The sequence below is a fragment of the Penicillium bovifimosum genome, assembly GCF_028826915.1.
Source record: "Penicillium bovifimosum strain IBT 22155 chromosome Unknown utg000008l_segment0_segment0, whole genome shotgun sequence".
In the NCBI taxonomy this organism is placed as follows: Eukaryota; Fungi; Ascomycota; class Eurotiomycetes; order Eurotiales; family Aspergillaceae; genus Penicillium; species Penicillium bovifimosum.
In genome coordinates, this window is record NW_026622717.1 from 450030 (window position 1) to 464606 (window position 14577).

The window sequence follows — 14577 nt, forward strand, 5'->3', positions numbered from 1 at the left end:
CGGTGGCAGGAATCGCAGAGTCGCCATTGTTAACCCCTACCCAGCTACTGGATGTCCTATGCAAATTCCCAATCAATCGACAGGGCATATCGCATATGCCGTGGACTTGTGGAGGCCCCATCCACATCAACATTTATCTCTTATGTTTCTCCTCGGGTAGATAAGAGCAGTTGGACTTGAGGACCTGAGGTTACATGCGATGTACAGACGGAAAAGGATCAATGACGCGCACACATTATCCGCCATGATTACTCGAAATCTCGAACGGAATATGAATAACTATCGGACAAACTGCTTACAAAAAACCGAATCCTGATAGCTGAATATCGTGAATAAGGGGTCGATGGCAACAGCATTGGCCCCGTGATTGCCCGTGATTACCAAGTAGTAGTTAGTTAAGGATTACGTCTAGGCTGCTGTAGGTAGTAAGTAGCCACCGGGACAAAAACCAAAAATCTCCGTAAGAAGGGAAGAGGAATATCCCAAGATGAGACTATCGGTAGCTAGCACTGCCCACATGTTTGCCAGGTACTGTGTACAACACTTCAGAGACCACCCACCTCCAGCTCTCACGGGATTTTCGCGTCTGGTCGGTCTTTCTTCGGTCTCCACGCATTTTCCCCAATTTACAGAACCTTCAAATTAAGACATTTACAAGTTTACAACATGAACTTTGCACATTCACTCATTCTTTCACAACTTCACTGATTCTATGATTTCTATCCCAACTTCGCTGATTCTATCACAACTTTGCCGGTTCAATCACAACTTCGCCGCCCGGCAGAAAATTTGATCTTTCTGCTCCTCGATTCTTCCTCCCGAGCCCTACAACTGCGCCCTACCCCTAAGCCCTCATTTCTGCTCTAGGAAGTTGACCCCCGGACCCGGACCCTAGCTCGTCCAAATGGTCGAAACTCAAGACCCGCGGCCATCTTACGATGGTCAGGAAACGTCTGACTTTCCTCCTTTCCCTTCAGAGGGAAATGACCTTGGTGGGTGTTCTCTTGCGCCTCTTCCGATCGTCCCGTTCGCAGCTTCAACGACCCCCGCCCTTAGCTACTTATGGCCACTGCCAAATCCGATTCAGTCGATAATGCTAACGGTTTCCATGTTAAATTATAGATCAAAAACCGTCGCATCCTCTCGAAGATCAGGAGCATGGCTCCCCTCCGGCTGCCAAAAAGCGCCGCACGGGCGATGGCCCCGACGGCGACATGATGATCCCCGATCAAGTCCTCATGATGACCGATCAGCATGGCGCTGGACATAAAATTGAAGAAGAACTGGCATCGGCTCTTGGTGAAGGTGTCATTGACACTGTTGAGCAAACCGAACCTACTGTTACTGAAGCTCTTCAGCACGGCGCCCATGACACTCCTACCGAGACCCATCACAATTCTGAACTCAACTCGGACATGGCTAAAATGATCTCTAATATCATGGATCATACGGACCGTCAGGAGCGGACTGTCGGACTGGGAACTGTTGAAGTTCCAGCTTCGAATGAGTTTCCCGGAGCCAAAGGCTTCGCTTTCCTGAAGGCTAAGTCTCATTTGAAGATTCAGAGTCTCCCAATCCTGGATAACCTGGTGAGTGAGAATTATTCTATGTGCGTCATTTTCTTATCTGACAACTTCTTCTTCATGTCTAGTCTACTCAAATCCTATCATTCCTCTCAAAAAACACCTACCAGGACCTCACTGCGATGGTCTCGGAGCCTGACTCCGAGAATGGCCAGGCATATGCGACCATGCGCTCGTTGTTCGATCACACAAAAAGAGTCTACACCACGAAACACTCGTTCCTTCAACTGGCTGATCTTGAAATCACGGATGCGGCTCAGATTGACATCATCCGCAAAGCGAACCTGGCGTCCTTCGTCTCGAGCATCTTTGGATCCCAGGAAGTTGGATTCGCGGACCTCAACGACCATTTCCTGGACGTGTTTGTCCCTGAAGGCGGTCGCTTACTCAAATCCCAGGGTGCTTTGTACCTCGAACTCAAAACTCAAGCTTTCCTTGCAGCCATGCACAACCAGGCTCTCTCGCGCACACAGCTCCTCTACAGCCTGTTCCCGGACGACATGGAACAGCGCTTGCTGGCCAGACGACCTGGTACCCGACAGTTGGCACCGTCCGAGACGGATTTTGTGAACCGCCTCACGTCTCGTCGCGACATCCTTCTTAATAACATCAATGACGACGAAGCGCTGAACTCTTTGCCGGATAAGTACCACTGGGAAGACTTCCTACGCGATCTTAGCTCTTACATTACTAAGAACTTTGACGCCATTAATACCCAACAGGTTTGTCTGTCCGCTTCCCGAACGATGTTCATGTGCTAATATCATCCAGTCAAAGAAAGCTGTCAAAGGGCGCCAGCCCTCGACCTCGAATGACGATTCCCACGAGACTCCTAATACCACACATCAGGGCCAATTTTCAGTCAACCAACATGTCGAGGTCCCAGTGGACCGGAACATGCATGGTGACCTTGTCGCGCGTGCTGCCCGAGCCGCGCAGATTGCTTTGCAGGGCCATGGCCTTCGGCGCTCCCAGCAGCAATCGCAACAGCAGCAACAACAAGTCCCTCAACAGGCGCAATCTCAGGCTAGTCCCTCACCAATGCCGCCGCAGCCTCAACACCAGTCGCAGCCACCGCAGCAGCAACCGCCGCCGCAAAGCCAACCCGAGAACCAGTACCTTCACGGCTACACCGCTGCACAGCAATCACAGCCTGCGCACCAACAGCAATACCACCATAGCCCGCCACCCCCTGGTGGATATCAGACCCAACAATCCACATCCTTGACTTTTCAACAGAGTCCGCTGCAGGCTACTTTCCAGCAATACAACCCTAATGCAGCGCAAGCTATGCAAGCGAGGGCGAATGGCATGTCCTCTAACCATGGATACATGCCGGGGATCCCCCATTACTCGCAATCACAGCCTACTCAGGTCCTTTACGAGCGTGCGCGGATGGCTGCATCGGCCAAGTCTTCTCCGACCAGCCGCAAAGCTGGACTTCCCAGCCAACGTCGACCCTGGACCACCGAAGAAGAAAATGCGCTGATGGCCGGCTTGGACCGTGTCAAGGGTCCCCATTGGAGTCAGATCCTTGCTATGTTTGGACCCGGCGGCACTATCAGTGAAGCACTCAAAGATCGTAACCAGGTGCAGCTGAAGGACAAGGCACGCAACTTGAAGCTCTTCTTCCTGAAGAGTGGCATTGAGGTCCCCTACTATTTGAAGTTCGTCACCGGCGAACTGAAAACCCGTGCTCCCGCGCAGGCAGCCAAGCGGGAAGCCCGTGAACGTCAGAAGAAACAGGGCGAAGAAGACAAGGCCCACGTGGAGGGCATCAAGGGGATGATGGCTCTTGCTGGAGCCCATGGAGCCCCGGTGTCCGGCCACGAGATGTCCGCCTCGCCCAGCCTTGCATCCGATGCCCATAGCCAGTCCGTGTTTGATCAAACGGCCGAACAGAATCTCATGCAGACTCTAAGCCAGGAGGTCCACGGGAGTCAGTACCCCCAGCAGCACACTCAACACAACCCGCCCACTCAGCATTCCCAGCCCGGCCAGGACCACATCGATCCTCATATGCAGCTGGGACAGTAGAAGATTGTCCTAGGAGGACATCTTCCCATTGTTTCCTCATTGAATTTAGCTTTTTTCCCGCAAGCTCCGCATGGGGTTCTGCTTTGCACTTGTTTTTCGGAGTCTTGGATGGAATCGTCAGAATTCGTTCCTTCGGGGACCTCGCCTTTTTCTTTTTCACTTGGATCGCATTGCAACGCTGCGCCAGAATGGCGACTGCTTTTGTGATACCCAGCCATGGGATCCCTTCCAACTGCTTTCCATTGTACGAGTACGACACAGATATTGAACCGAAATGAATGCAATGTATCAAAACAGTCTGATTGGTAAATTGTAAAATGGTCCAATGGATCGAACAGTAGTGAATAGATAGTTATAGACCTAGTTATTGATATAAGCATAACAGTAGTCAGTAGTACTATCCAACAAAGCCTTGCCGTAGTCTGGAGAAGGGCCGTGATGACCGATGTGGCCCGTGCACCACACGTGTGACTTTGAATCTCGCTCCCTCTGAAACGCGCCGCCAATTGATTGGTCTTGTACTTGAACAAACTGCAGCCCAATAATCTCAAAGGGAAATAACTTGCAGGGGTAATTCGCCGGAATCTGCCCATCATGGCCGACTCTCAAACACCTCAACCTCCCACACCTCAGAACGGAGTACAAGATCAATCCCCTCCACCCCAATCCGAAGATATCATCAAAACCGAACCCGATCTTGACGCCTCCATCGAGAACGACGTCGACATGGCTACCGATAAGCCGACCGAAGAGAACGAAGCTGCTACCGCACCCGGTCAAGACCCTATGGCCCCTGCGCCAGAACCCTCTAAGAAAGAGACGAGCTTGCGCGAGTTCCTTAGCAAGATGGATGACTATGCTCCGATTGTAAGTACATCCAGAAACTACCATGCCATGCCATCTAGCCCTCAAACCCCCTGATCTAGTCGTCGCCTGGGCGCAGACCTACACCGGCGAACCTACATGTACCCCAATCCCCAAGCCATCCCACGCCGATGATGCCGGAACAAGAGACATACCGGAACCCATAAACTGGAGGAGAACAATATAAGCTAACGATCCATTTCAGATCCCCGACGCAGTCACAGCTCACTACCTCACTCTCGCCGGCCTCCCCCTCCAGGTACAGGCCCCGGCCAAACCCCACCACACCTCGCCCGCCTGCTGGCACTAGCCGCCCAAAAGTTCGTCTCAGACATTGCAGCAGACTCCTACCAGTTCGCCCGCATCCGCGCCTCCAACAGCTCCTCAGCCAACAACGCTATCGGCAGTCTAGCTGCCGCATCCGGTCTCGGTGCGCCGGCCGGCGCAGGTGGTGTACCAGCTCCTGGCGGTGATAAGGGCAAAGCTGGTACTCATCTTGGTATTCAGCGGCCTGGGTTTGGAGGTGGTGGGTCTGGTGGTTCTGGACAGGGACGCACGGTTCTGACGATGGAGGATCTGGGGATGGCGGTTGCTGAGTATGGGGTTAGCGTGAAGAGAGGGGAGTTTTACAGGTAGATTTGGTGGAGGCTTTCTGAACTAGGGGGTTTGTTTATGCGTGAGGGTTCACTCCGCATGGTGCTATGGCGTTTAAAGGGTCCTGAGTGGCCTGGGATTCATGACTGCATTTGCCGGTCTGGAATGGAGGCGCGGCTTAGGTTTTAAAGGGATGGAGTTTCTGCTTTGGGGCTTTCTTTTCACTTTGTTGTTTGGCTGATACTAGATTCTAACTACATAATGTATGCCAAACCACAGAGATCCCACGGAATGACACGAACCGTTTCGATTGCATCGCTGATCTAGCTGTACATCTAGCTGGACGTATAGGGATACATAGCATCCTAGGATGAGCCTATCAGTCAGCAGCATACCGGGCATGTTGAGGAAGGTAGGGAGTGTAGCGCAGGTATATGACAGGAAGTGCAACTAGGTTGCAACCCGCAAGAAAAAGAAGAATGTATATTAAACTCCAACCCAAAGGAACTAATGTCACATAGAATCCAACAATGTATCTGTACATAGTGTATCAAAAAGAAATGCAAGACAGCCATCCCAGCGCAAAGATATATCTGCGCCAGGTGATCATGCGAATCGTCTATTTGTTCTTAGACTGCTTGTATGTGAAGCGCTTGCGTGTCCTGTGAGAAAATAGAAACATTAGTAGCTGATCATATCACAAAAACTCCGAAACTGTCTATCAAGCATGTCGAAGTCGAGCCGGGGAATTTGCAAAGGTAGCAAAAGGTTCACATACGCAACATATTCTCCAAGCTTGCGTCCAACCATCTCCTCCGTCACCTGGATCTCAACATATGTCTTTCCATTGTGCACAGCAAAGCGCAGACCGACAAAGTTGGGCAGGATGGTTGCTGCGCGTTTCGTGGTGCGGATGGGGGGTGTGTTCGGAGGAGGGGGAGAGTCCGCGGGAGAGGGAGGCTATATCGGGTCATCCAGAGTCAGCTTAGCGTTCCAGCTGTCATATTAGACTCTTGTGAAAAGGAGTTCTGGGTTCAATGCTAGGCGGAGGCTGGTTTCCATTCAGTATGGGTTGGTGGGTACGTACGGGACGATGTTTGGGCCTGGTCGATGGGTTAGCGAGTGGTCTTCTGTTGAAGTATCGTGGGCGCCAAGATCTTCAAGATCTGAGGAGACTCACCTTTCCAGACCGAGCGGCCGAAAAGCGCGCGTGTAGGGAACATCTTGGTTTGGGGTTTTCCGTAACTGCGATTCCGCGATGTTGAAGATCGATTTCGAGGTCTTGGCGAGATTATGTCATCATCTTTCTACGCCCGGGCTCACCGCCCAGTCCTTGGAGTATGAATGGGTTCGGCTGGTGGGAAGGTCTAGATTGCAGATTATTGGGATAACATTCGCCCATCATGTTGTGTAAAATACGATCCCTTTACGTACTTAAATAGTTGATATTAAAGTATTGCAATGTTGCAGAGCACACCCCGGCCGCCAGCGACCATAGGAATATGCCATCTACACTTGTATTCACTATTCACTCAGCTAGACCTGAGCTAGTTCGCTCATGATCTTGACCAGACTGCGCACACCCTTGAGAACATTCTCATCCGGGCCCTGGCCAGGTGTCCACTTGGCATGTGCAAAGTCAATCAAGCGCAGGTCATGGACTTTGGGGGCGTTCTCTTCCTCCTCGTCCTCCACCGCTGGCATCGGCATGGTTTGGGGATCAATGTTGATATTAATAGCCTGTTGGGGCATCCCAGCCCCAAGCTGCACATCAACTAGCTCCATAGCTCCTTCCGGAATCTCAAATTCCTGATCGTCTTCATCTTGATCTTCCTGTTCTTCCCGGGAACGGGGCGCCGGGGCTTTCTGTTCCTCCTCAATTGCGAGCTCTATCGCCTCGGGATCGCCTTCGTAGATAATCAGAACACTTGCTGAGTACATCCGACTCTCCTCGGATCCAATAATTTGTTGGAGTGTCTTCAATTCCTCTGCCAGCCGCTGAGCAACGAACTTTGATCGATCTACCTTGCCCACTTTCGCGCCAGCAAGGAAAGTTTCGAACCCTTGCTTGACATTATCTTCATTGAAAGAGCGGCCGTACCACTTGTCGTACCGGCGATAACCATCCTTCTCAATGACTTCGCCCTTTTCACCCTCTGCACCTTCGTGCTTCGTGGCATACGGATCTGTCCGCTCGCCGCTGTCGGCCTCACCATTATGACCAGTCCAGACCTTCATCCCCGCAATGCGGAAACCAAGACTAGAACTGGTAGTCTCGTTGGAAACGGCATCGAGCTTGCTCCGCTTGGCCAGCGGTGCATCGTCAGCCCATAACCGCGCGCCAAGCTTCACGTCTAGCACATTTGGTCGACGGAAGCCGCAGGCAATGTTTTCCAGCACGATAGACAGGCCGGTATCAATCTGCTTGCCCCCAGAGGGTACCCAGGCTGCATTCTCTTTGGCGGGGGTAGACTTCTCGTGCGATACGACAGCCTCCGTTGTCGGTTGGGTAGGGAGGGTGGAATCGACCGTCGCGTCACCGGAGGTAGGAAGGAAAAGGGCACCGGACTCTTTGGCAGCAGCAATGACGGGTGCTTGCTGTTGCTCGGAAGATGAGAGCGATCCGATATAGAGAGGCATGAACTCTTGGAAGGCGGGATGGAGTGCGCTGGACTCGTAGAACTCAATCTCCTCTCTTGTGCATGGTTTTGCAATCAGCGCGCCTGATAGTGTACATTGAACACCTTCACTAGAACAGGAAATTATTGTCAGCATGATCGAAGATTGTGTTGTGGGAGAGACCCCTGACGTCGATTCTGCCGATTGGCAGTGATCCGCGCGGGGTGTTGTGTCCTAGGAACACAGCGAGAGATGAACTTACTGTCCCGCAGCAGCATGGTCGAAAGGTACCAGATCCTCGCTGTCGAACTGAGGTCTTTTCCTGTTTTCTGGTCTTGTAGAGGGCATCTTGAGAGAGAGTACTTGAATATGCAGTTTGGGTGTCCCAACATTCCAGAATACTGAGTGGACCTCGGTTGAATTCGCGTAGTGGTTGTCCTTTTGAAACGCTCAGATGTGACAAAAACTGGAACTGATGTGGAATCTGGAGTCAAAATCGAATATAATGAGAAACAAAGTTCTATTAGAACTCAGGAACTGTAGGATAAGTATCTTGACGTGGACTGGTTACTGGACGTGAATGGGGACTGTCGGGGCCCCAGCCTCGGGGACATTGGGGCGCGGAGGGCGCAGGGGCCATGTCCCTGGGCTCTGGGCCTAACTCCATCTGGTAATCTTAATCTCTAACGTTGTATACCAACTAACAACTCCGTTTAATATGGCAGTCAGTCCTTAGTCCTTACCATGAAGATCAGGAATTGAAATATTATCTGACACTCATAAACATTAAACGTCGTTTACGATGTACCGTTTTTTTCGTCGATTGGGTGGTGGTCGCAGTAATATGATCAAAATCCAGCGATAGCAAACGTCCACGAGATCTACTTGCATCCATGGATCCAACCACGATAGCTATCTATATCTAAGTATATCGACTGAACTTTGACTAATAGCACAACTGAGCATCTGCTCATGTGATTGCTTCGTCCTTCGACATCTATTGCTGCCTCAGGTAATCCCTCAAAGTCCCCCTTCTCTTTCAGACAACCTCATCCTTCTCTTTCACGTATCACATCCTTCTTTTCCATCCAACATCATTTCATCCTCTTCTTTCTCATAGATTGCAACAGCAATCTGACCACCGAAGCTTGTCCATCTGATCCAAGTACCATGGGCAAGGGCCCTGACAGTCCACACTTGATGGCCTCGACTGAACCCATGGATACCACCAATGTGAGTCCTGTTCAGCAGGAACAGGAAGAAGCCACCGAAACTACTGGTACCTTGGATTCGTCTGGTCAGGCCTTTGCTCATTCCGAGGGCGAAGTAAGTAGTTAAGCCGCGTCAATACTGTCCAACAGGAGTGTCACACTGACAAAATGATCAAGATGCCAGTTCAACCTCCGGCCATGTCTGACCAGGCCGCGGTTCCCCGGGTAATGGTCGAGCCCCCTTCGCTATCCCCAGGTGAAGCAAAAGATGAGGATAGTATTCCGGATGCAGGGAAGGCGAAGAACACTCCGGATAACCCCGATCTGAAAGATGGCGAAGCCCCGAAACCCGCCCCGAAAATCGGTTTCAAGCATGACCCGGACGAGGAAAGGATGCTTGCCAACATGGAGCTTGATGACCCCATGCCTGCTAAGAAAAAGCCCAAGAGACGCCCCAAGTCAAAGAGGGGAGTGGTATGATTGTGATACGTTTCCATGCCTTCCACCTAAACCAACTAACGGCCTCTTTAGAACGCGCCTACTGGCTTCGAACCCTTTTATGCTGATGCTCCAATGACTCCCCAGCAGTACCAGGAGAACAAGAGGATTTATGATCCGTACGTCCATTAAACCCCTTCCATTAATGAGACATATTCTGACATTCCATAACAGTACTTTGCCGATCCTAGAGTAAGATCCTCGAATATTCCATGCGATATGAGACTTACTGACCACCTTTTTCAGGCGTATCGACGAAGGCATCAAGCGCTATTTGTTCAATCGACGCCTTGAGCCTTTCAGGCGCAAGATATTTCTCAAATTCTTGCAGTATGGCGGCGTCAACGTTGGCCAAAGACATAATCAGGGAGTGACCCCGTCGGAGTTGAAGGAAATGACCAAAGAAGATGCTATGGAAGCTCGGTCTACCACCGCCATATTTCCTAGCGAAGGAAAAGGTTGCAAAGTTGCCTTCAACGAGGTTGCCACTGGCTATCTGTGAGTTTTCTCTTTACAGAAACGAGGCCCAAATATTAACCTTGTTTTCGCAGGACTGGATACTTCATGGGCCACTACAACCCGGAAACTGAGGCAGAGATCAAAGAGTGTACTGATACCATGAAGAACTTCTTCACTTACCTCCTCTACCACGACGTTTGTCCCGAGCACAAAGATGATCTCGAAGAAGCCCGAAAGACCTGTGATCGATCTGCTAAGGAGTTGCGCTTGACTCAGCAACTCATACATCATGATGGTCCCGGAGACTTCAACCGGGGCTGCTCCAAGCTGTTTGGTGGTTATTACTTCGACGATGTCGACAATGTGGACACATGGAAATTGGTTCGATATGCCGACGCAGAACTCTTCACATCTGAAAAGTCCCGCAAGATCGTCAAATTTGGCATTGCATTTGCCACAGATGATCGAACCGCTAAGAAGTTCAAAGTCCTCGCCGACCGGGACTCAATCAAAGCCAAAAAGATTGAATATATTGATGGCTTTGAGATTATCTCCATGGAGCAACCGTCTCCTGAGACCGTCGGATATTACAACAAACTGGGCCCAGATCTCTCCCCAGTGGGCAAGGTAATCGCCAAAGAATTCCGTGATCCTTCTCGAGGCGCCTTTGATCTTACTCCTGCGGACAAGGTGGATTGGGAGGGTGGTTTTGCCCCGACCCACAGGTTTGAATTCCTCGTTGAGCCGTCTCTGCTTGCTCATATGGTTCCCGGCATGAAGATCATCTCGTCTGTCTTTGAGACCAACTTCGGCATGTACTATTTTGACCAGATCCTTTCTGCCTTGCCATCATTCTACAAGTTCCTTCATAATGACTGGATGATGGAGTACAAAGAGCCCCAGGCTGTTGACTTTATTCCTGACGAGGACGAGGTCGCACGTCGTTGCGCTCAGGACTCGGTCCTCCAGCCTCCTGAGCCTACACCGGCCGAGTGGGCTTTGCATATGCTAACTCGAGAGTTGGAATTCCCTGTGGGACCCAACGACAACCTCATGGATGCGGTTATGCAACAGATCAATTGTCTTGAGAGCTTCGGCTGGGACACGCAGGAGCTTCAGGAGCTTTGTGGCCTGGTGAAGCAGCGGGGCAACGGAGAGTCGGCCACAAAGGATCCGATGGCGAAGGAAAATAAAGCGACCAAGGAGGGCTTGTCGACCAAGGAGGACTTGTCGACCAAGGAGGACTTGTCGACCAAGGAGGACTTGTCGACCAAGGAGGGCTTGTCGACCAAGGAGGACTTGTCGACCAAGGAGGGCTTGTCGACCAAGGTCGATTCCTCCATCGAAGTGGAAGACACGGCTAAGGACAAGCAAGCTGCCAGCGATGAGCAGCCGAGCGAGCCGTCTGTCGAAGAAATTAGCAAGCTGTCGCTCGAGGATTCCTTGACCAAGGTGGAGGAGATGGCCAAGGGCAAACAAGCTGCCAGTGATGAACAGCAGCGCCAGTTCTCTGTCGGAAATTCTCCCGAGTTGTCTTACGATTCTCTTTTCGGGGATCGGGATACCATCAAGCCAGTACTTACACCTGAGATAATCAAGGCATTCCGTGACCAGAAGTTGGAGGAACTGGCCAAGAAGGGGAAGTTCAGTAGTCAGTTTCTCGATGAGACCCCGAGACAGCGTCTCGATCGCCTCATTGAGGATTTCCATAATCCGAAGAGAATTAACATGAGCCTCAGTCCCGAAATGAAGGAAGCGTTCCGGAGGGGTCACAATCCTTCACCTGAACGATGGCGTGCCGTCCCGGATTGGCACTTGCCCTTGGCGTATCACCTAGCCGAGCGTGAAAACAGCCATGAATCCTTGAAGTTGGGAATCAAGAGATGGCGAGAACAACTCCGTTTGAGAATAATCAATCGGGGAGTACGATTCTCGGGCTTGCCTAAGAAACAGCAGCCAAAGAAGAAGATGCAGCGTCGGATGCTCAAGCGGAAGATGGAAAGGCGCCAAGTTCATTCGGAGTAAGGCCTTGCAGAACTTCATGTCAGGGGCGCGCGCGATATTGGCGTTGGTGGTCGAAAGATTGCTGGGTGCAACCATGGGCATTGCTTTAACATTTGCTTTCAAGATTCATTTTTATCATGCAGCTGCAGCCATCTGGTGGTAATTTAAGTATCCCACGATGATGACATTGTTTACTTCATACCTATGCAGTGCCAAATTCGCTAGTTGGCATGGTATTCAGAAATAGTTTTTACCAATTTGAGCTGTGGCTTCGCATTATTGACATATAAGAATCATCTCGTATACACTAAAGCATTACTATCCTGATTCAAGGCCTCAGAAGTGGCTTTCCCATGGTCTTGCGTCCCTCGAGGTCCTATCGGTATTGTTAAAATGCAACCATACACGACCACACGCAAATAGGCATATTACGTACCTTGTGCACCTGAGCAATATCCTCCAACGGATAGACCTTGTGGATTTTAGTCTTGAGCTGACCCGACTTCAACAGGTTGAACAGCTCGTTAGTGTAGTACTCAAACTCCTCCCGGGTCTCAATGTATCCGAACAGGGTCGGGCGAGCGATCTTGACACACTTGGGGGAGAGTTTGCTATCGAAATATCATCAGCATCACCGACGAGAAACATTGTAGTCAAGTAGTAAACGTACGGAAGAGGAAGCGGGGGCACAGGCCCGCTAGCATTGCCAAACCAGACAATAGTACCCTTGCGCTTGACAGCTTCCAAGCTTCCCTCCCAGGTATCCTGGCCAACCGAGTCGTAGACAACATCGACGCCACGACCACCAGTAGCTTCCTTGACATGTTTAACCCAGTCCTTACCCTCCTCGCTGCGGTAGTCAATCACCACATCAGCACCGAGGCTTTTAACCAGCGCACACTTCTCTGCGCCGCCAGCGGTACCAATGACCTTGGCGCCCAGTGCCTTCAATATCTGAACAGCAAGGAAGCCTGCACCACCTGCCGCAGCATGGAAAAGAACCCAATCGCCCTTTTGGACGGGGTAAGTCTCCTTAACAAAAGCAAGTACGGTCAATCCGCTCAGGAAAGACGCCATGACATCTTCGTCACTGATCCCCTCTGGGATCTTGACAGACTTGGCCGCCGGTACAGCGGTGTACTCCGCATAGCCACCAGTGGCCATCCACGCGACACGATCACCGACCTGGAACCCTGAAGTCTCGGGCCCAATAGCAGCAACAATACCGGCGCCCTCACGACCCAAGATCTCGGGCTTGGGTGCGGGGTATAGACCTGTTCGGAAGTAGGTGTCGATAAAGTTGACGCCGGAGATGTTGTTGCGCACTAGCAGCTCTCCTGCTTTGGGGGTAGGGACTGGGTGCGAGGTTGTGAGCTGCAGCACTTCGGGGCCACCGGTCTGCTCAACCACTACGGCCTTCATTGTTTTTGGGACGGACATGGTGTGGAATAGGGTGTATCGATTCACGAGAGGAGGGGCAATGTGATTGCGCAATGCTGTAAGTCGAGGACTGCTGCGTAGAAGAGGCCGGAACATAATAAGACAGTGAGGGGTCAGGGAGATGAGAAGAATGCTCTAGTTAGTCGGCTCGACATTTGTCATCGAATCTCCGCAAGCAGCCCCGCAATCTCCGGCGGAATTGTTGCGCTCCGTTTCTTTAGTTAACCCACTCATCTTCTTTCTCTCTCCTCCATGTTCTTCCAACTCACCAATCCCAATTGTATGGTATCATACAGAGATTGTGAACATCATAAGGGGAATCACTTGTTCCGCCTCTATTATTGGTATCATCACGCTTGGTATGTCGGCTATTCAGGCATATCGAGCGTGATGATGTCATCCTGCCATGAGTCGAGATATACGGGGTACACGTAATTGTTGTACTTCAATACGAAGCACACAGTATTGGCACATCGCTTGCCTCGTACAACATTCAACTATCGAAGTCCAACAGACCCAGTGCCGCCGTTTCTCCCCGGACAGGAGGCGCAGTCATGTGTACTCAGAGCCCCTGAGAGCCGCTGGATCAGCGCTACGAGCCCGGAGTGCCTACTAAGTCGACAGGCAAGCCACCCGGAGCCCTATGAGGGGCCAATCTGACCCCAGTTCATGTCGTCCTTGCAGGCCTTTGCATGACAACCCTGGTCCAGGGCGAAGTAGTGCCTTTCTTTGCATCACTTGCCGCTGACTGCATTACAAACCTTTCAAGAAAATCGATCTTCCCCGCTCCGCTGATCGATTTTGAGGTTTCCCAAATACCACCAGCCCCTGAGCAGCAGTGTTTGGAGGTCTGCATTTGTTGCCCAATAATCCAGTCGTCCGATCTTGCTCTAAAAAAATCGACTGAAACACAACGGCAGTGCCCGGGGGTCCCACTTCGTGCCCAATAGGCAACAAGGTACCATTGCGACACCCCCTTGATGGTGACGGCGACTTGGCCGTTGGTCTTACTGTTTCCACTACTAACCCTACCTCGTGATTTCTCTTCAGCCTGAAGCTATTCTTGTTGGTATTTCGCTTTCGCCCAATCACCATAATGGCCTATCAGAGGCCCATTCTCTGAGGATGATGCCCGATGTCATCCGCCAATGCTTATATATCCTTGTACCCTGGGACGCGCACGCACTTAAATCGTGCACTTTGTCTAGTTTTTCAAAACTTTTTCCTTCTACTTCATACGTTAGGTGCATCGTTCTCTATTTTACAGC

General features: G+C 51.2%; 6 protein-coding genes across 6 annotated transcripts; 3 read left to right on the forward strand and 3 right to left on the reverse strand.

Annotated features, from left to right (window-relative positions):
* Positions 1–904: 904 nt before the first annotated feature.
* Positions 905–3620, forward strand: N7515_009841 (uncharacterized protein; the record flags this gene model as incomplete). The annotated part of the gene is made up of 4 exons (XM_056670584.1): positions 905–992; positions 1123–1589; positions 1652–2305; positions 2355–3620. The coding sequence occupies 4 exons, from the start codon at positions 905–907 to the stop codon at positions 3618–3620; spliced, it is 2475 nt and encodes an 824-aa protein (XP_056516957.1).
* A 594-nt stretch (positions 3621–4214) lies between these two features.
* Positions 4215–5120, forward strand: N7515_009842 (putative TFIID and and SAGA complex TAF10 subunit; the record flags this gene model as incomplete). Its single annotated transcript, XM_056670585.1, has 2 exons — positions 4215–4491; positions 4690–5120. The coding sequence occupies 2 exons, from the start codon at positions 4215–4217 to the stop codon at positions 5118–5120; spliced, it is 708 nt and encodes a 235-aa protein (XP_056516958.1).
* Positions 5121–5697: 577 nt separating this feature from the next.
* Positions 5698–6301, reverse strand: N7515_009843 (mitochondrial 37S ribosomal uS19m domain-containing protein; the record flags this gene model as incomplete). Its single annotated transcript, XM_056670586.1, has 4 exons — positions 5698–5740; positions 5794–6038; positions 6162–6181; positions 6259–6301. 4 exons carry the CDS (start codon positions 6299–6301, stop codon positions 5698–5700), a joined length of 351 nt encoding a protein of 116 aa, XP_056516959.1.
* Positions 6302–6614: 313 nt separating this feature from the next.
* N7515_009844 (inositol polyphosphate multikinase) lies at positions 6615–8045 on the reverse strand (the record flags this gene model as incomplete). The annotated part of the gene is made up of 2 exons (XM_056670587.1): positions 6615–7827; positions 7960–8045. The coding sequence occupies 2 exons, from the start codon at positions 8043–8045 to the stop codon at positions 6615–6617; spliced, it is 1299 nt and encodes a 432-aa protein (XP_056516960.1).
* Positions 8046–8867: 822 nt separating this feature from the next.
* N7515_009845 (uncharacterized protein) lies at positions 8868–11890 on the forward strand (the record flags this gene model as incomplete). Its single annotated transcript, XM_056670588.1, has 6 exons — positions 8868–9023; positions 9086–9382; positions 9440–9525; positions 9581–9598; positions 9653–9904; positions 9958–11890. 6 exons carry the CDS (start codon positions 8868–8870, stop codon positions 11888–11890), a joined length of 2742 nt encoding a protein of 913 aa, XP_056516961.1.
* A 307-nt stretch (positions 11891–12197) lies between these two features.
* N7515_009846 (quinone oxidoreductase family protein) lies at positions 12198–13405 on the reverse strand (the record flags this gene model as incomplete). Its single annotated transcript, XM_056670589.1, has 3 exons — positions 12198–12245; positions 12306–12480; positions 12540–13405. The coding sequence occupies 3 exons, from the start codon at positions 13403–13405 to the stop codon at positions 12198–12200; spliced, it is 1089 nt and encodes a 362-aa protein (XP_056516962.1).
* Between the last annotated feature and the right edge of the window lie 1172 nt (positions 13406–14577).